General features: G+C 43.0%; 1 protein-coding gene across 2 annotated transcripts; it reads left to right on the top strand.

Moving 5' to 3' along the window:
* Nucleotides 1–888: 888 nt before the first annotated feature.
* On the top strand, nt 889–20,956 carry rgs9a (regulator of G protein signaling 9a). 2 transcript variants are annotated; one of them, XM_010873879.4, is made up of 17 exons: nt 889–1,144; nt 4,841–4,937; nt 5,832–5,882; nt 6,115–6,221; nt 8,007–8,058; nt 9,956–10,014; nt 10,114–10,190; nt 10,378–10,459; nt 12,664–12,726; nt 15,049–15,078; nt 15,460–15,521; nt 15,846–15,959; nt 16,799–16,914; nt 17,777–17,864; nt 17,997–18,158; nt 18,559–18,641; nt 19,652–20,956. In XM_010873879.4, the coding sequence occupies exons 1-17, from the start codon at nt 1,079–1,081 to the stop codon at nt 19,705–19,707; spliced, it is 1,365 nt and encodes a 454-aa protein (XP_010872181.1). In that variant the 5' UTR covers nt 889–1,078; the 3' UTR covers nt 19,708–20,956. The 2 variants fall into 2 exon arrangements, with proteins under 2 accessions (XP_010872181.1, XP_010872180.1); XM_010873878.3 differs by having other exon boundaries at nt 891–1,144; nt 17,997–18,135.
* The last annotated feature ends 28 nt before the right edge of the window (nt 20,957–20,984 follow it).

The raw sequence follows: 20,984 nt of genomic DNA, 5'->3' as shown, positions 1-20,984 counted from the left end.
CGCGCACAGGGTTTCAACAAAGTGAAGGAACATTTGGGCGGGTCGGGGTGGCCTAACATTGAATGTATGTTTAACTGCTTGCTACCCTACAATTCGGTCCACTTTGGCCAACATCTGTCTAATCTTTCTTCACATTTTAAGATTCCACTTAATTGTAATTGCTAGAATAACTTATATTAAATTAATGATTCGGTCTATACATTTATTATGACCGTACGTGGCCTACAGTTATTTAAACATAGTAGTTGGTTTATATTTTATTTTCATATTAAAACGACAGTATATTGTTCCATGCACAAAAACGTGTTTCCACATTTCTGCCTAACACGTAACAGTAGTCTAGGCCTACTATTAAATGTCAGTGGTATGACATCACATAAATAGAGGTGTGCATGGAGGCATGTCACTTTCAGGATTCATTCGAAGGCATTTGTGTAATGACACCTGGGTGCGCTAGAGGGCAGTTAATACCTGGGAAGTCCACGACCCAGCGCTAGTCCAAGCAGCCCAAGTTAGTCCAGCACCATCACATGAGGTATATCGGTTAGGCACCATCTCTTTCCAAGATTAAATGTATGAGCGATACATTAAAATTTATAACTTTCATTTTATTTTCCAAAAACTCCCATTGTCCCGATATTTATAAAATGTCGAGTGGTGTGGTTAGATACTTTACCCACCAACTGTCCTCTAAAATGAATATTTGTCTTTTGCCAAATTAATTTGCTATTGAGTTTATATTGCCCTAGGGCCTAGGCTTATATAAGCCTAACTTAATGATAGGCCAATTCCAATTAATGTCACGTTCAACTAAACTCAAGGCATCATTGACACCCAATTGATTGATTAGTCTGGAGGTGCTAGTCTATCTCATGCAACACTTCATGAGAACAGAGCTAAGCCGAATTTTCATTGGCTGATGAATCCGTCCTCGTGCTTTCTGACCTCTCCTTCAATCCCGATACCGGAGGGACGCGGTTAAGGAATACGTTCTCAAGATCCCAGCCCCGGAGTAAGCTGTATTATAAATATTTTTAATAGAGGTTTCACGCCTGAACCTTATTAACTAACCGCAAATATGACAATTAGAACCCTTCGAGATCATGGTCAACACTACCGACCACGGATGGCATGCCTCAAAAAGGTAAGTTAGGGTGAATTCACCAGTGGTCGGACATTAAGCGTAGTGGTATTGATTAGTGTGACATCATTGTAGTTTGTGTAAAACTCCATCTAAAAACCATCTAAAATTGGAGACCATGCGCTAAAATGATGTCAGTCAGTATCATTTTTATTGTCTACAGTAACATGAAGTGTCTCACTAATGCATAATAGCCTATAATATATTAACCCACCTGTACATTTCAACGTGATTTGTCATTATAAACCAAGTAGTTCAAATTCTGAATGCAGATTGGCAGATATATTGTGTATATATAAGCAGTAAGGCAAGAGGTGGTGTGGAATATGGCCAATATACCACGCCAAGAGTTTTTCTAAGGGACGATGCATTGCGGAGTGTGCCAAGGTACTGTATTTGCAATATATCACAAACCCCTAGAATGCTTTATTGCGCATATATACTGGTTACGAATGCAATTAAAGCAGTAAAAAGTTATGTAATATCATACACAGGGTATACAGTCTCATATACAATGATTATTGGCCAATCAGCATTTAGGATTCAAACCAATAGTTTTATGAGAGATGTTATTCCACGGGTATGACGTCACACATTTTACTGTTCTAATTGGTTGGTAACGATTTTTTATAGCAATATAGCGTCTCCTATGTGGTGTATTGCCAGTAAACCTCAGCTAAACTCTGTATCTGTGTGTGGTTTCTAAGATCAGTTCCTCCCTGTGGAATATGGGCCATTTCCATTTATCACTTAATGGTATTCATGAAAAGAACAGACTTTCTATTAACTAATCATTCCTAATCAAGTATATACCTCAGTCTGACAGATGAGACGTTTTTCAGTTAACCCAGTATTTCTCAATTTTCATCCATTATTTTGTTTTAAGAAATATAAAATGTATTTAAATTATGTTGTATTCTATGGAATGTCTAATAAAAAATCTAATCCTAATAAAAATCAAATTCTCATCCTATATGAGTGAGAAGCATTGACAGATCTTTGGTTGTACTAACTGTACCTATGTACTACCTGGCTGGCACTAATCAGTAGCTGTACCAGCTGGGATGCCATCAGGAAACGGTTGTCATACCCTGTCTGTGTAGCTTCATCAAAAGAAACTCTTTTACACACACACACACACACACACATCCTCAGTTCCCCACCAATGCAACTCTATTTCTGATTTGCAACTAAGGACCCACACCTTCACAGCCACACTTCTTTTTACAAATTGGGCACCAAAATCGATTTCCATTTGGAATTATATTTTACATAAACTGTTACACTAAACTTAACCCCTAAACTCTAACCATGAATCTAATCCTTACCTTAACTCCTTACCCTAAAACAAATTATATCCCTAACCCCAAACCTAGAATATACCTTTTATTTGTTGGATTGTTTTTGAAAGATGGGACTGGCAAAATGTCCTAATTTCACCAGATTCAGACATTTGAGAGATCCAAACTTATAGCTCAGTCTAACATTTAAACCAATTAGCTGCTTGGACAGCTGGGGTGCATGGCTTTGAGCCAATCACGTCCTCCACATGTCATTGGTCCAAAGCGTCGTACGGTATACATCACCACATCACTTCCAGCTCTGGATCCATGTGTGCTTTGAAGAAACTTCCATTTGATTCAACTTTATTGTCACTGAACAGTACAAGTACTGGACAACGAATTGCTGTTAGGATCTAACCAGAAGTGCAAATATAAGAGGGCAGAAAAGTATTAGGTATAATGTGTGTTACAAGTGGTGTATAGTGGGATGTATAGATGTGCAATGAAGTCAAATGCAGTTCAAATGGCAATTTTATATGTGTAATGAAGGCAAATGGAAGGTAGCATGTGCAACTGAAATACAGGGATTGCAGCAGTGAGGTTCCCAAGGTAGACATGTACATTTAGCGACTGAAAACGTTCTTATCAGACTTTGTGAAGCAGTGTCAGAGTCCAGTAGTACAAAGAGAGTAGTGCAACAAGGCACTGAGAAGGCCGTACTAAGCGGTGGGCATGTGCTGGGAGGTTTTCACCTCCTTTTGCAGGGCCTTCCGGTCGGCTAAAGAGCATCCGCCAAACCACACTGTGGCACAGTTAGTCAGAATGCTCTCGATTGTGCAGCGGTAAGAGTTCACAAGGATCTTTGAAGACAGGCAGCCTTCTTCAGCCTCCTCAAAAAGTAAAGGCGTTGCTGCACCTTTTTGACCAGGGCTGAGGTGTTGAGGGTCCAGGAGACGTCCTCAGAGATTTGGACACCCAGGAATTTGAAGCTGGACACACGCTCCACGTCAGTGCCATTGATGAGAACCGGGACGTGACTCCAGCCTTTAGACTTCCTGTAATCCACAATGAGCCCCTTGGTCTTCTTTGCATTGAGGGCCAGGTTGTTGTCAGCGCACCATGCTGCCAGGCACTTGACCTCCCAGTTGGCTGGCTTGTCATTGTCACTGATCAGGCCTACCACCGTGGTGTTGTCCGTTGGAACTGTCTATAAGAATGCAGTCATGGGTGAAGAGGGAGAACAGGAGGGGGCTCAGCACGCAGCTTTGTGGAACACCAGTGTTCAGGACCAGGGTGGAGGAGGTGAAGTTGTCTAACCTGACAGACTGGGGTCTGTTGCTTAGGAAGTCCAAAGTCCAGCTGTAGAGAGAGGGGCTGATCCCCAGATCATGGAGTTTGATGACCAGCCTAGAGGGGATGACCGTGTTGAATGCTGAGCTACAGTCTATGAACAGCATTCTCACACAGGTGTTGGTTTTGTCCAGGTGGGTCAGGGCAGAGTGTAAGACCATGGAGATGGCGTCCTCTGTAGACGTGTTTGACCTGCAGGCAAACTGGTAGGGATCCAATGTTGGGGGGAAGCAGGACTTAAGGTGGGCCAGAACCAGTGGTTTGAAGCACTTCATGATCGTGGGGATGAGTGCGACAGGTCAGAAGTCCTTCAGGCTAGACACAGTCAACTGCTTGGGCACTGGCACAATGGATGCAGCCTTGAAGCACGTAGGGACAACCGCCTGGGCCAGTGGCAGGTTGAAAATGCCTGTTTAGACCTCGGCCAGCTGCCCAGCAGATGCTCTGTTCACACGCCCGGGGACGCCATCAGGACCAGCAGCCTTGTGTACATTCACGCTGCTCCATGCACCCAACACATCAGGCACTGTTATGCCCCGTAGGACAGGACAGAGAAGGATGGAGGACTTTCTGTTCATAGGGCAGTGGGACGGGATTAGAGCCACCCCACAGCAGGACATGTGCACCGGAGGCAGCAGCGTGGACCGTTGGATCCCCCCAGGACAGGGCTCCGCGTGTGGGAAGAGAGTCGGGCTGCACCATTCCCTTATAAACATAACAAACAGGTCTATGGCCCGAATGCACCGCCCCATCTGAAATGAAAGAGATGCTAATGGCTGTGAAATCGTGATTGGTCCAAATAAACACCAGAGCCATGGCTGCTCATTATCTCAAGCATCCCGTTATTGCATGACAGATGTAAGGTGCATTTTCAGTTAACATACTTTTTCGACGACATCTTTATCAAAGATAGCTTTCATGACAAAATACTTAGCTTTCTTCTAAGGACACCTGGACATGTTATTGTGACTAAACCTGAGCCGGTGAGATGTCGTGCGAACGTTTCTTTAAGGGTGTATTTGCACGTGTACGTAGTCACTGTTTCTCCTTTCACGGTTCTCCTCAGGTGGAGGCGTTTGTGGTGGAGATGCAGGACCCTAAGAGCGGGGTGAAGGCTTCCGACCAGAAACTCAACATCACCAGCATTCCACATGTCATCACTGGTGAGGGCCTCCTAAAACAAGATGTCAGCCTCGTTAAAACTACATCTCCACTTTGCGTGGCGTTGCTTTGCACTCAGCGTCGCATCAGTGTGATGACTTACTGGCCACATCAGCAACCAACGTCCATTATTTCAACTCACCAAATAGCATAAACATGTGTGCCAGCTGATGTTGTCGCAGTTGCATGGTGCACATTAGACATAGCATTTCAATCCCAGCAAGGGTTGTTCATGTTGGTATTTGATTATGCGTAATTGTGCGATTAGTTATATTTTCACCAGTAATGCAGGAACCCATTGTTGGTATCAAGAGTCAGACAAAGAAGATATTCGACTAACCAGTTCTCTTGCAGACTGTCACTGTCTGTCTGCTAAGCTGCTACCTGAGGCTATATAAGGCTGCTGTCAAGTGGATGAGATCTGAAAAGATCTGTTTGGTGATTTGTTCTCCCAAGAGTCCCGCTAATCCATGGCTTAGACCACGGCTAAGGCAAAGTTCAAGTGTGTGTTCCAAATGGCAGCCTATTCCCTATGAAATTCCCCTTGTTAGCTGTGTTGGGAACTCGCCCAAGGCAGTGCACTGTAGGGAATGGCCTTTCATTTGGGATGCAGGCTGGACAGACAGTCGCTGGAGATCAGACCATGTGATGTGATGCCATGTGATTGTCATCGTAGTCCAGTCACTGGACTTCCTGCTTTGGTTGTGCTTGTCTTCTTTTGTATTTGATTTTCAATGACAACCTAAAGAAGTATGGCCTTACACATTGGTCCATATATTGTATATATTTGGATTTTGTTTGAGCCAGGTTTATTGCCTTCTAGAAACAATGTGTGAAGGCCAGATGTGTAACAACTGGTCATCTCTGAATATTTACATTAAATTGTCATTACACAGGTCAGGACATTCTGGCTTGGATTGTAACCAAAATGAAGGTTACCACAGAAGGTTAGTAACTGGATATTATAAGATTCACATTGGTACTCATATCAATGAATCTTACACAATATAAACCTATATTTGTTTTATGTAATTACCATGTCATTGCCACATGCTTACATCAGCAAAACAAAAACAGTGAAGCTTTGATAGTACAATAGGCATAATACTCATTCTTTCTTCCCCACTTCTCCGTTTTACCCTACTTCCTTCTACTCTCTTCCCCTCCCCCATCTACTAGAGGCCCAGGCGTTTGGGACGATGCTTGTGGCCTACGGATACATTTACCCCCTCCAGAACCACAGGAAGTTGGTCCTTGTTGCTGACAGCACACTTTACCGCTTTCAGGTAACCACCTCTGATCTACATGCATGTCTACCTGAATGTCTAAATGTATCACCCCGACTTTCACTATCTATATCACTACCTGTGTCACCCCGACTTTCACTATCTATATCACTCCCTGTGTCACCCCGACTTTCACTATCTATATCACTCCCTGTGTCACCCCGACTTTCACTACCTATATCACTACCTGTGTCACCCCGACTTTCACTACCTATATCACTACCTGTGTCACCCCGACTTTCACTACCTATATCACTACCTGTGTCGCCTCGACTTTAACTACCTATATCACTACCTGTGTCACCCTGACTGTAACTACCTATATCACTACCTGTGTCACACTGACTGTAACTACCTATATCACTACCTGTGTCACCCTGACTGTAACTGCCTATATCACTACCTGTGTCGCCCCGACTTTAACTACCTATATCACTACCTGTGTCACCCTGACTATAACTGCCTATATCACTACCTGTGTCGCCCCGACTTTAACTACCTATATCACTATCTGTGTCACCCTGACTGTAACTGCCTATATCACTACCTGTGTCACCCTGACTGTAACTACCTAACTCACTACCTGTGTCACTCTGACTATGACTACCTAACTCACTACCTGTGTCACTCTGACTATACCTACCTATATCAATACCTGTGTCACCCTGACTGTTACTGCCTATATCACTACCTGTGTCACTCTGACTTTAACTACCTATATCACTACCTGTGTCGCCCCGACTATGACTGCCTATATTACTACCTGTGTCGCCCCGACTTTAACTACCTATATCACTACCTGTGTCACCCTGACTATAACTGCCTATATCACTACCTGTGTCGCCCCGACTTTAACTACCTATATCACTATCTGTGTCACCCTGACTGTAACTGCCTATATCACTACCTGTGTCACCCTGACTGTAACTACCTAACTCACTACCTGTGTCACTCTGACTATGACTACCTAACTCACTACCTGTGTCACTCTGACTATACCTACCTATATCAATACCTGTGTCACCCTGACTGTTACTGCCTATATCACTACCTGTGTCACCCTGACTGTAACTACCTAACTCACTACCTGTGTCACTCTGACAGTACCTACCTATATCCCCCTGTTACTACCCGTGTATCTCCCTGTAACTGACCGTATATCCCCCTGTAACTGACCGTATATCCCCATGTAACTGACCGTATATCCCCCTGTAACTGACCGTATATCCCCCTGTAACTGACCGTATATCCCCCTGTAACTGACCGTATATCCCCCTGTTACTGACCGTATATCCCCCTGTAACTGACCGTATATCCCCCTGTTACTACCCGTGTATCTCCCTGTAACTGCCCATATATCCCCCTGTAACTGACCGTATATCCCCCTGTAACTGACCGTATATCTCCCTGTAACTGCCCATATATCCCCCTGTAACTGACCGTATATCCCCCTGTAACTGACCGTATATCCCCCTGTAACTGACCGTATATCCCCCTGTAACTGCCTGTATATCCCCTGTTACTACCCGTATATCCCCTGTTACTACCCGTATATCCCCCTGTTACTACCCGTATATCCCCCTGTAACTGCCCGTATATCCCCCTGTAACTGACCGTATACTTCCCGTATCTCCCTGTAGCCTATAGGTAGTGTACACAGCACTATCTAACATTTTAAGGTACAAATGTCTACATGGAGCACTAACCTTCTCAACTGCTGTCTATAGTCTTACCTGGGTTACAGCTGTTGATAGTCCTATTCTCCCTTTAACCAACCTTCCATAGACTCCTTATTTCTGGCCTGTGCAGAAGTGGCCTGCTGAGGACATTGACTATGGTGAGTGCATTTATTCAGTACCTGTGTTTCACTGATTTGAGCTTCAGCAAATCAGTGAAACCCTAACCACATGCTGTTGAGACGAGGGCAGTGGTGAAATGGTCCCTAAACAGCATGTAAGAACAATAGAACTAAACAAAGCCAAATATGTTGCAGTTCATTTTATTTCCCTTCTGTACAGGGAATAAATATACATTTTATTTCCCTTCTGTACAGGGAATAAATATTCATTTTATTTCCCTTCTGTACAGGGAATAAATATTAATTTTAAGAGATGAGTAGCAGGAAGAGGCAGAGTGTAGGTTACTTGGGTGTGGAAAGTACAAACAGTAGAAAGATCCACATATACTTACATCAAGTAGAAGTTAATAATATAAGGTCACTGAAAATTATTATATACCATGCATTTGCATGTTTGCATATTTGCAGATTAAGACTAGTCCTGAATTTTCTATTGATCCTGATTTTTTGTTGTTGTCAGGGATTAGGGTTTAGCCGTGTTTGTGAAACTGACCCTGATTGTTCAGTCTTCAACCAGAACCTAATATTAGATAAAAGGGAAACTGAGTGAACAAACAATTCAAAAGTAAACCTTATTTATTTTAACCTTACATATTTCATGAAGTATATATATATATTTAAGAATGCCCTTGGTGAAACTAATCACCCCCTTAGATTCAAAAACAATTCACACCACCTTTAACAGCAATGATGGTAAACAAACACTTCCTGTTGTTATTAATCCATCTCTCACAGCACCTCTTCTGCATGACCCAGCTGTGCCTCAGCTTCATAGCCTGACCTTCTCCTGTAGATTTCATGGTTCCTTCAATGCCTGCATGTTTTTTGCTTGACCGTTAGTATGAGGTTCTTTCTGTGGAATGCAGTGTTTAGTTTTCTCCAGACATAACCAAGCCCAAAGGGGCCACCTAAAGTCTTTGACTCATCCATAGAACACTTGAGGATCATCCAGTTACTTTGGCAAACAAGCATTAATAATCATTAAAGTGAGCAGGGATTTCCACCTCACTAATCTTCCATAAATCCTATTTTAGCCCACTGTCCTTCTGATGGTGGAGTCATGTAAACTGATCTTAGCTGTGGCAAGTGAGGCCTGCAGCTTCTTGGATAAAGTTCTTGGGTTCTTTGTGATTTCCTGTTTGTTTTTACGCCTTTCTTTTGGAGAGATTTGGGGAGGATAGACAGTCTTGGGAAGATAAACTACTGTTCCAAACAATCTCAGTTTGGACAGTATGGTTTACATGTGGTTTGGGAAAGCCACAGAGCCTTAGACATGGCATTGTAACATGTTCCAGACTGATATGCAACAACTGTTTTTTGGAGATGCATATTCTCATTCAACCTGGAATGATGTGGTTTTGCAACATATGTGCTCACAATTATAATCTCATGGCTAGGGCCAACATTAATCAAATAAATATCTTGGACAGGGCTGGCCCAAATCAGACCTGATTATGCACTAAGGTTTTGAAACGCCTGACTTTAATAATCCCTTTTTGTTGGGTGGAGTTAATTAAAGGGGCAACAAGGTTTTTACACCTGAAGATTGTATTATGATTACCTAACACACAAAAGAAATTAAACAAGCACCTAAATTCACTGTCATTCCTTCCCCACTACAACCTGCAAATAGACTTGACCACATTGAATGTGAAAAATCAGACAGGGGGCTAATACTTTTCAATGCAATGCATATACTAAAGAAAACAGTTTAGCTCTGTTGTTTATTTAATCCATTCTCAGTCCTGTCACATAGAAAATGTTATTGTAGGAACTGTTCATGGCTGAGACGTAAAATAAAGTAATTTCTACTGATAAAGCTTGGAGATTTATGTAATTGTACATTTTCTGTTTCTGTTTTCTCATCTCCTCAAAGCCATCTACTTAGCCAAGAGAAACATCCGTAAGAAGGGAATGCTGGAGCCCTATGAGCAGGTACAGTGGAGCTTCCTCACGTCGGAAGCTTAAGTTGGGACTGATCCCAAACAAGAGGAATTTAATATACAAGTAAAGCTCTCCTCTTGTTTTCCACAGGAACATTACAACAACCTACACAAATGGATGAACTACAAGTGGGATTTCATCGTCATGCAAGCTACAGAACAGTACAAGTATGTTGTCCACCTAAAGGCACAATAGAGCATAAGCGGGTGTGGTTTGTAGGCAATAAGGGCTGTTCTTAGGCTTGGCACGAAACAATGACTGGACACAGCCCATATTGTCCATTTACCAAGTACCTCCTTTTTGCTATTATTAACCCTGTCCATCTCCCTGACTCATCTCTTTCTTCACTGTCAGGGCCTCTAAGGAAAGAAAGAAGCCAGACCGGGTGGTTCTTGACTGTCAGGAGAGAGCTTACTGGATAGTACACAGACCGCCAGTGAGTACTCTAGAGACGTGTGTGTGTGTGTGCACATTTGAAGGGTGTTGCTCCTGTCAGCCCACCCATGGCCCCTCCTTCTCCTTCACTGACCCTGTTTAGTGATGTCTCTGACCCCTCCACTCACATCTTAGGCCCATGGCATGGAAAAACAGAAAAACAACAACCAAACAGCTACACCACCCCTTAGTCCGAAACAATACTGGTTCAAAGCTCATCTAGTCCATTTAGCCCCCAATACAGATGCTAACTGTTTAACACTGATTAACCTAACGATACAGATGCTAACTGTTTAACACTGATTAACCTAATGATACAGATGCTAACTGTTTAACACTGATTAACCTAATGATACAGATGCTAACTGTTTAACACTGATTAACCTAACGATACAGATGCTAACTGTTTAACACTGATTAACCTAATGATACAGATGCTAACTGTTTAACACTGATTAACCTAATGATACAGATGCTAACTGTTTAACACTGATTAACCAAATGATACAGATGCTAACTGTTTAACACTGATTAACCTAATGATACAGATGCTAACTGTTTAACACTGATTAACCTAATGATACAGATGCTAACTGTTTAACACTGATTAACCTAATGATACAGATGCTAACTGTTTAACACTGATTAACCTAATGATACAGATGCTAACTGTTTAACACTGATTAACTTAAGTGTTGAGGTAATGATGAACTTGTGTGTTTTAAGAACAGGGAGCTAATGTCCCACCTCTGATGTAAGAAGATTGAACAAGAAATGGGGATTGTTGATAGGATCACGGGACTGTCCATCAATTCAATAATATCCACAAGGCAGCATATTTTATTTCCATTGTCTTAAGAATTGGTCTGTCCATTGTCCCTAGTGGGTAAGGATGTCTGACCTCTACAGAGCCTGCCTCCTAAATGTAATGAAGATTGTTGACTTCATCTAAGTCAGGAGATCACTTTTCGAGAGGATTGCTTGGTAACACTTTATTTGGATAGTCAATCTGCAGATCAACAAACTATCAATAACATTTCATCTACTAACAACAACACAGACCTTAAATCGAATCCCTAATCTTAACTCTTTCCCAAACACTTTTTCTAAACCTTAACTCTTTCCCAAACACTTTTTCTAAACCTTAACTCTTTCCCAAACACTTTTTCTAAACCTTAACTCTTTCCCAAACACTTTTTCTAAACCTTAACTCTTTCCCAAACACTTTTTCTAAACCTTAACTCTTTCCCAAACACTTTTTCTAAACCTTAACTCTTTCCCAAACACTTTTTCTAAACCTATCACTTTTTGGAGAATTTGTTGATAGTAAAAAATATCTGTTGTGCATCCACAAATGGTAATTTTTAACTGACTGCTTAACTTTTTTCCTATGGGAGGTTTTCCAATAAGGAGTTTCTCAGTAACGGGCTAAAGAAGCAGTATCTCACACTGAGAACTAAAAGTAGCTGGAGAACCAGGGCTTTGTGAGAGAATGAAGTCTACATCCAGGAATGTCCATTCTAACATCTACCGTTTACACACGGGTGTTGGTGAGCGAATACACGGGAACCTGGAAGTTTAAACAGTTGAACCTTTGGTGAACACTGCCAAAGAATACAATGTGTGATGTGATGGAAAGGAGGATAAAGATTGGAGGTGTTTTAAGGACATGGGACAATCAAGTCATTACTCACTTAAGACAGGCCTGAGCCCTGCAGCAAACAGAAAAAAACAGAAGGGGAGCTCAACAGCGATGATGAAAATCCAATATAAGGGTTCCATTAGAAAAAGGACTTACTTGAGTAATAAAAGCAGAAGAGGACTGGCCACCCCTCTGAGCATGGCTCCTCTCTAGGTTTTTTCCAAATTTCCGGTCCCTTTTAGGGAGTTCTTCCTAGCCACTGTAAGCCACTGTAAAACTGCTGGTGTAAAAAGGGCTTTATAAATACATTTTATTGATTTGATAATAAAATGGTTTATGTCAAAGTGAAGCAAAGTAAAGTGCCAGATCGATTTGTAAATAAACACATCCATATGCTCATTGTAAACAATGCAAATAGACCTCCGTTTATGTTCCTTACTAACAGCTCCCAACACTTTCCCCGGTCTCTTTCCCAGAGTCTGTTCTCTGGTTTTTATTCGATTCTTATCCAGTGGTAAAGCACATCAGAGTAAAGCTATTTGTGGGGGGATCTGTATTCACAGCGCCGGACCCACAGTGGCATGGACTATGGTTTGGACCGCCTCATCGACCCCAACGCAGAGGAGGTAACCGGTGGGTACTGTCTAAGCCCGGACCCAAATAGCACCCATGTAGCGTTGTTAGTGGGGTATGTAGTGGGGACGTTTTGGAAACGTCTGAAAAGGTGCAACCGTGGACAACACGGCGGTGTTATAACATGGCAAATGCCATCACCTCAGCCGTCTGAGATGTGGGGAGGAGAGAGAGTGTGACGGAGGAACAAAGCAAGGAGAGAAACCGGGGGAGTGTCCCAGAGAAAACAGAGTGTCTAAAAGAGCGAGAGAGAAAGAAAGGAGGGACAGCATGAGGGAAAGAAAGGAGGGACAGCGTGAGGGAAAGAAAGGAGGGACAGCGTGAGGGAAAGAAAGGAGGGACAGCGTGAGGGAAAGGGAGAAAGAGAGTGGATGGTGACAGTAAGAAGAGAGGCTGGCTTTGTTCAGTGCAGGTCACTGTGAGAGGTCAGTACCACCTTCAGCTTATGGCTCTAAGAACATTACTGAGGATTAGCGCCCAGGCTACGACGGTACAGCACTCCATCTCACATTCCCTCTCCTCCTCCCTTCACCAATCTGCTTACTCCTTTAAGAGGATTCTTGACACAGTCTTTCATCCATCCATTCCTCATTCCCTCTCCCTCCATTTGTCTCTTTCGGACTCTGTATCGTAGTACGAATTAGGCGCGTTCTAGCCTGGGTGTGTTTGCACATGGCTTCACTGAGACTTCACTGAGACGATTATGAGCCCCGGTTTGGTTCGAGGTAGAGAGTGAGAAGGATTAGTGTGGCTTCCTCTCCTGACGTCATGTGGTCTGTAATTCCACTCGTTCTTGCTGCAGTATCTATTGAGTGTGTATACAGTGTTAGTGGTCCTTTAACACCTCCCGTCTGTAACTGATAGTTTGTCTTCTTGTCTCTTCCTTTCATGCAGATTCTATTCCATCTCATCCTTCACCTGTTTCCCAGAAGAGTGTCCATATATGCAGAAACTATCAAACAAATGATGTGTCTGTACACACACAGGGGCTAACCAACCAATGTATTAAGCACACAATCAGATTCCTGTGGGCTTTTATTCCCTTCACTCATACACCCTCATTGTTTTGGGCTAAATATGCCCGTCTACAACAGATTCTTCTGCTGTAGCCAGAGTAGTTCCGGCACCATGAGGGGGCATTGCCCCCTCAGATAGAAACAGATGTAAGCTTGTTTCCCCATATACACGTATGATGGTATACGAATTGGACCGGGTCCAGTTATCACAGTAAAACGTTACGATTGGCTTTAAAAGTGTATATACCGCTTCGAAATTGGTTGGACAGTGATTAGACATGCCCCCCCAGTGATAAGACATGCCCCCCCCCGTGATTAAACATGCCCCCCAATGATTAGACATGCCCCCCCTGTCATTAGATATGCCCCCCCAGTGATTAGACATGCCCCCCCAGTGATTAGACATGCCCCCCAGTGATTAGACATGCCCCCCAGTGATTAGACATGCCCCCCCGTGATTAGACATGCCCCCCCAGTGATTAGACATGCCCACCCAGTGATTAGACATGCCCCCCCAGTGATTAGACATGCCCCCCCAGTGATTAGACATGCCCACCCAGTAATTAGACATGCCCCCCCAGTGATTAGACATGCCCCCCCCCCAGTGATTAGACATGCGCCCCCCCAGTGATTAGACATGCCCCTCAGTGATTAGACATGCCCCCTCAGTGATTAGGCATGCCCCCTCAGTGATTAGACATGCCCCTCAGTGATTAGACATGCCCCCTCAGTGATTAGACATGCCCCCTCAGTGATTAGACATGCCACCTCAGTGATTAGTCATGCCCCTCAGTGATTAGACATGCCCCCTCAGTGATTAGACATGCCCTCTCAGTGATTAGACATGCCCCCTCAGTGATTAGACATGCCCCCTCAGTGACTAGACATGCCCCTCAGTGATTAGACATGCCCCCTCAGTGATTAGACATGCCCCCTCAGTGATTAGACATGCCCCCTCAGTGATTAGACATGCCCCTCAGTGATTAGACATGCCCCTCAGTGATTAGACATGCCCCTCAGTGATTAGACATGGCCCCTCGTTTATAAAAAATGCGCCCTCAGTCATGTCATCCTGCCGCCGGGTCTGAGCCAGCGACTGTGGTCGTAAATAAACTGTGTACAACGCAGCCTGTTTATGAGAGAAAAAGTGTTGTGTGTGTGTGTGTGTGTGTGCGTGTGTGTGGTGTACATGTTTGTGTTAGCTGTTCTGATGTAGCTAAAGATAGCAGTGGAACCTTAGAGCCCTACATATGATAACAAACTCACATGTTGTTCTGTCTAAACCTACATGTTTTTCAGGTCTTAACCTACGATATGGTCAGGAGAACGGTAAGAGATCAGCAAGACTTTCACACAAACAAGCCAACAAAAAGGGCAGACATGACAGAAGTATCATTTCTCCTTATCCTCTGTCATTCTCCTCTCAAATTCTCACCCCCCTCTGTTCTCTGTCTCCCTCTTCTCTCCCTCTGTTCCCTGTCTCCCTCTTCTCTCCCTCTGTTCTCTGTCTCCCTCTTCTCTCCCTCTGTTCTCTGTCTCCCTCTTCTCTCCCTCTGTTCTCTGTCTCCCTCTTCTCTCCCTCTGTTCTCTGTCTCCCTCTTCTCTCCCTCTGTTCTCTGTCTCCCTCTTCTCTCCCTCTGTTCTCTGTCTCCCTCTTCTCTCCCTCTGTTCTCTGCTCCTCCTCTTTGCCCCTCATCTCCACCTCCTCAGAACATATTCCTCACACAAGCCCTGATGAGGTCAGCTGTCAAATCTTCTGTGTCCCTTACAGCGTAAGTCAAAACGTTCAACTGTTTGATTGACTGATTTGATTCATTGACTGACTGATGGGTTGATTGATTGAGATGTCCAAAATAAAATGAACCCCCAAATATTAATTATGGTTTGGCTTCGTTCACACCTGTACCCTCAGTCAGATCTTTTTTCCCTTCTAAATTGTCTTTTGATCTGAGCTGATCTAATTGGTCAAGTGACTAAATTGTAAACTCACTTAAAAATGAATTTGTCATTTTTTGATAGTTCTGGGCTTCTTATACATGTAAGTGTTCGAAACAACAATGAGGATTCACAATATTTATTTCCCTGTGATCCTGTAGCTTTGTCAAGTATGTGACAACTCACCACACCCACGACCCGCTCTTGACAAACCCTGTCCCTAGCAATCCTTGGATAACGGACAATGATGAGTTCTGGCAACTTAACATGAGAAAGTAAGTTCTAGTAATTCATTGTATTATAATTTACATAGATCTCTTTGAATGCATCACAGTTTGAGACCTCTAAACCACATCCCCTTTATTTTATCACTGTTTGGAACCTGTAAACCACACCCCTGTTGTTTTATCACTGTTTGGAACCTGTAAACCACACCCCCTTTGTTTTATCACTGTTTGGAACCTGTAAACCACACCCCTGTTGTTTTATCACTGTTTGGAACCTGTAAACCCCACCCCCTTTGTTTTATCACTGTTTGGAACCTGTAAACCACACCCCCTTTGTTTTATCACTGTTTGGGACTTGTAGACCACGCCCCCTTTGTTTTATCATTGTTTGGGACTTGTAGACCACGCCCCCTTTGTTTTATCGCTGTTTGGGACGTGTAGACCACGCCCACTTTGTTTTATCACTGTCTGCACCTGCAGACCACATCCTCTTGTTTTTTCTTGTATTATTGTATCTAGCTGCAAGGTGTGCCAGTGAGCATTAACAATTTTCAGCCAAAGAAAGAATCAGAAAATTATTAAATAATATGATTATATCAGGATATTTGGATTCCTCTCCTTATTCCTTGAGTGTTTGCTTTGAAATGATCTCCTGGTTACTGACCAGTGGCATTAAGAATTTTTTGTATATTTGCCACTACACAATAAAAAAAATACTTGCAACATAACAGAAGAAAACAGATTTTTGGCAAAACATCATTTACACCACCCTTTTAAAATATACCTGATTATATGAATCCAAGTTTACTGAAGATTTAGGATTTCAACTGATTCAGCTAGCCTTTCTTTCTCTAACCATATTTCCCCACCTGTCCGTTGTCTAATAGTGTGGACATACCCACTAAGTTAAGTGTGGAACGATGGGCTTTGAGCTTCTGGGAGCTGATCAGTGACCAACGAGGCAGAGCTGACTTCAAGCTGTTCCTCAAGAAGGAGCACAGTGGTCAGTGTGTTCTCACGCAAGCACATACACTCTCACATATGCTGCCCACTACACAAATGTCCAGTGTTTTCTGATGAACCAATTTTTTGGGCTTTTTGAAATGTTTCTAGGGTCACTGTCCCCGTAGGAGACTGACGACTTTCAAAATAAACCCAGCTTTCTGATACTCATTTGGATTTTGTCCTGATTTCATGATGCCTTGCTCACATTCAAGACAACCAGTGCCAGAGGCAGCAAAGGAGCCTCAAAACATCACTGAACCTCCTCCATGTTTGACCATGGGAAATGTGTTATTTTTTTGAAGGCTTCATTATGTTTTCTGGAAACTTATATGTTGTTTGGTTTACCAAAAAGCTCTAGTTTGGTCTCAAGTGACACTGGTGTTCAGGTGTGTTTTGGCAAATTGCAGTCTGGCTTACTTATGTCTCTCTCAGCAGCGAGTGTCTTACCACAAACCCACACTGATTTGGCAACAGATGATGCCAACTGAAATTGTTCTACAATGTATCTGAATGTCAGATTGTGTCTGTGGAAGTTATTTGGTCACAAAATTTGGTTATGTCAGACCCATGGTCTAACGTACCCATGGTCTGACATACCCATGGTCTGACATACCCATGGTCTGACATACCCATGGTCTGACAACGCTTTGCTGCGATCTTCAAGCAAGTACATTTTCTTGCATTCAAGGGTGTTTGAATTCAGTGGTATGGCCCTTAAACTAATTAATGATATTTTATAAAGTGCAAAAAAGATGCGTACACACTCACAGACCCTAGCAGAAGAACACACCCAAATGTTACGGTCTTTGTTGTTCTCTCCCATTTCTTCCTTCCACGGTCCTTGTGTCCGTTCCCTCCAGGGGAGAACATGGCTTTTTACGAGGCAGCTGAGGAGATGAGATGGGGAGCTGCCACAGCCATTCCAGAGAAGTCACAGTTCATTTTTAAGTGAGTTCCACTGTGGTGAGTCGGTGTGTTAGCATGTGTGACGCTAACAGGAGTGAAAGACTGAGTAGGGGTATGTGGGGAAGTTAATGTTGGGGTTCTAACCCGCGCATGTGTACGTGTGTTTGTGTGTAGCACTTTCCTGAAGCCTGGAGCCCCCAGGTGGATCAACATCGACGGTCGTACCATGGGTCTGACTGTGAAGGGGTTGGACTGTCCTCACAGATACGTCCTGGATGCCGCCCAGACACACATATTTCTGCTCATGAAGAAGGTGTGTGTTGTGTTGTATTTACTGTGAGTATATCATGTATGTTTATTACTATACTTGTGAGAAATAGAAGCCTTCACAAGAATAGTAAGCCATGGTTAATGCGGAATAGTGAGGACCTTGATGACTTTTTATGAAGGGCTATTTTAGGCTTGTGATGAAAGCATTACAAACCATTACAACCTTCAACCAGCTGAAACTCCATGGATGTAATTAGAGCTTGTATGAATGGAATGTTTTCTCTCTTTCAAAATCACCTGAAATCTACTCAACTGACGTAACTCAAAGTTGATTTGGCAAATAAAAAATATTTTGGCGTGGCTAAAGCTTCCTTAACTTTGAAATGCAGTTTACGGAAAACTGAAGTGTACATTTTCTGAATGGCGTTCATGCGTTCATTGTGTCCCCTCCGTTTCTCTGTCTCAGGATACTTTTTACCGTTACCTCAAGTCTCCAGTCTACAAAGACATGCAGAAGAAGGCTCTGGTTCCAGCTCCTCACAACTTCACGTAAGATGCCACAGGATATTCTGATCCCTCAAAATGTCATCGTATATTGGATTGTACTGCACATTGACCTACTATGTCATTTATAGACGAGACTCTGCCTGCCAAAAAAAGGCACTGTCTGGATTTAAATAAGTACTACAATTCAAAAATGACTGCAGTGATTAATATCTTTCAGCTGGCAACATTATTTTAACCCTGACTGATGCAGTGAGTAGCTTCTCATTTCTTAAACAACCATGTCAGAAGACATATCCTGTGGTTGTGGAAAATATGTTACTGTGTTTCAGAAGGTTGAATTTATTGGCCTGCATCAAGCCAAGTAAAAGATCTGGAAGGATAATGGTGAACCGTCAACCTCATTATTAAAATGACCCCTGAGTGGGCTAGATTTAAACCTGCCACTGTTTAGATACACCAGTCAGGTTTTGGGTAGGAGCCCCTTTTGCCCCATCCGCTTTATGGTTTCACACGTTGGGCTTCCAGAAATGCCCTCTTGCACGCCGCTGTTGTAGAGTGGCTGTTTGAGTGTTTGTGGCCTTCCTGTCAGATTGTAGGCATCTGGCCATTCTGTGACCTCTCTCATTTGGATATTTCTGCTCATCCAACACTGGATATTTTAGTTTCTTGCACCATTCCCTTTAAACTGGAGACACTGTAGTGTGTGGAAATCCCACGAGATCTGCTGTGTCTGAAATGCTGAAACCCCCCAAGTCTGTTAACAATTATACCACGATCAAAGTCGCTTAGGTCACTTAAATCCACTTGATTACAGCCACATGATTCACTGTTTGGTTATTTGAGTTAAACGGCTCGGTGTACCTAATGAAGTAGACAGTCAGTGTATATTTGTCAGACATGAATGCCTTATTGATGGAAACATTGGGGACAGATTGTGAAAGCAGTGAGCAGGATTCAAACACTTACAGCAGTACAGGAAGCAGCAGCTTAAATGACCCAAAAAGACTCAGGTACTCTGGAAGTGACATTCCTCACTCTCTCCGTCTCTCCAGCGACGCCCAGTTGGAGGCCAACGCCAAGAACCGCAACCCAGGCATCAGCCCCATAGTGCTGTGGCAGCAGCAGGAGGCGGAGAAGGCGGCGGCGGCTGTCGCTGCCCGGCCCATCGATGTCAAAGCTATGGTGGCCACCAACAAGCTAGACAGGAAGTAAAGAGACAACCTGCATGGCATTATGGGATATGGAGTTTGGTCCGCTGATCCATTGATGTATTGTTTTCTGTGCAAGGTGTTATATAAGCTAACTTCTATCCCTAATCATGGACTAGGGCTAGATGTAGGCACACTGTTTAGAATTATTGAGTGTACAGCACAGGTGGCGGGGGTCATCCTAATGGGAGAGGAAGGGCTCATAGTAATTGCTGGAACAGAATGATTGGAGTCGAACAAAACCCACCGTATTCTTGTTTAAAGAACTGTTCCACTGACTTTGTTCCAGACAGAACGACTGTCTGTCATTCCCTCAGCAGCCTCCTGTGGTCAAGCCCAGATCCATAGTTCACTCAGGGAAGGGTTAGTTTGTTTCTCAACTCCAGTCCTGCCAACAACCCATGTTTGTGTTGTAGCCCCAGACAAACATACCTGATTCATATCTGATTCACATGTTGAATCAGGCAAGCCTGTATACATAAGTGTACAGCTACTGTTGCCAGTAACAATACAAAGCATTGATCTGCTGACCAGAGGATGAAATGGCATTTTCAAACTAAGCAGCTTGACAAGAGTTAGATTTAAAGTAAACAGGAAAACAACTACGTAAGAAGTACTACTAAACGGTATCTTCTGAAACAATACCGCAACATGAATTTTCTGCTTTATCTTCAACTTAATACAACTGTTGCAGTGGGAAATGATAAATGACATTTACAAATAAGACTAAAATGTACCTACCTCAAAGATAAGTGGCTAGTTACAGATAAGTAGCCGTTAGTTTCCACAAATTGCACGGAAGTAATGCAAAATGTTTTTTTGTGTAGGAGTCTTTCTGGTTTTGTCATCATTTGTTTTCAGATCTGAGTTTAACCCTGAACTGGCCCATCTGATTCAATTCATTAAAGGCTTAACACTCATTAGACTACAGCTGCATTTAGACAAGCAGCCCAATTCTGACTGTTGTTCACTCATTTGTATTTTGATCACATCAGATATTTTAACATGTTGTTTTAGAGCAGATCTGATTGGTTAAAAGACCCATTGGATTGGCCTGTCCATGTAAGGCAGCCTACTTGTGCTAGTACCGTTTTGTTAAACATCTACCCAGTGTTAAATAGCTAAATAAAATTACAATCCAAAAATGAACCTGGCAATGTGTTTGTGTCTGTATGCA

The sequence above is a fragment of the Esox lucius genome, chromosome 11, assembly GCF_011004845.1.
Source record: "Esox lucius isolate fEsoLuc1 chromosome 11, fEsoLuc1.pri, whole genome shotgun sequence".
Classification (NCBI taxonomy): domain Eukaryota; kingdom Metazoa; phylum Chordata; class Actinopteri; order Esociformes; family Esocidae; genus Esox; species Esox lucius.
This window is presented reverse-complemented; position numbering and strand designations above follow the sequence as displayed.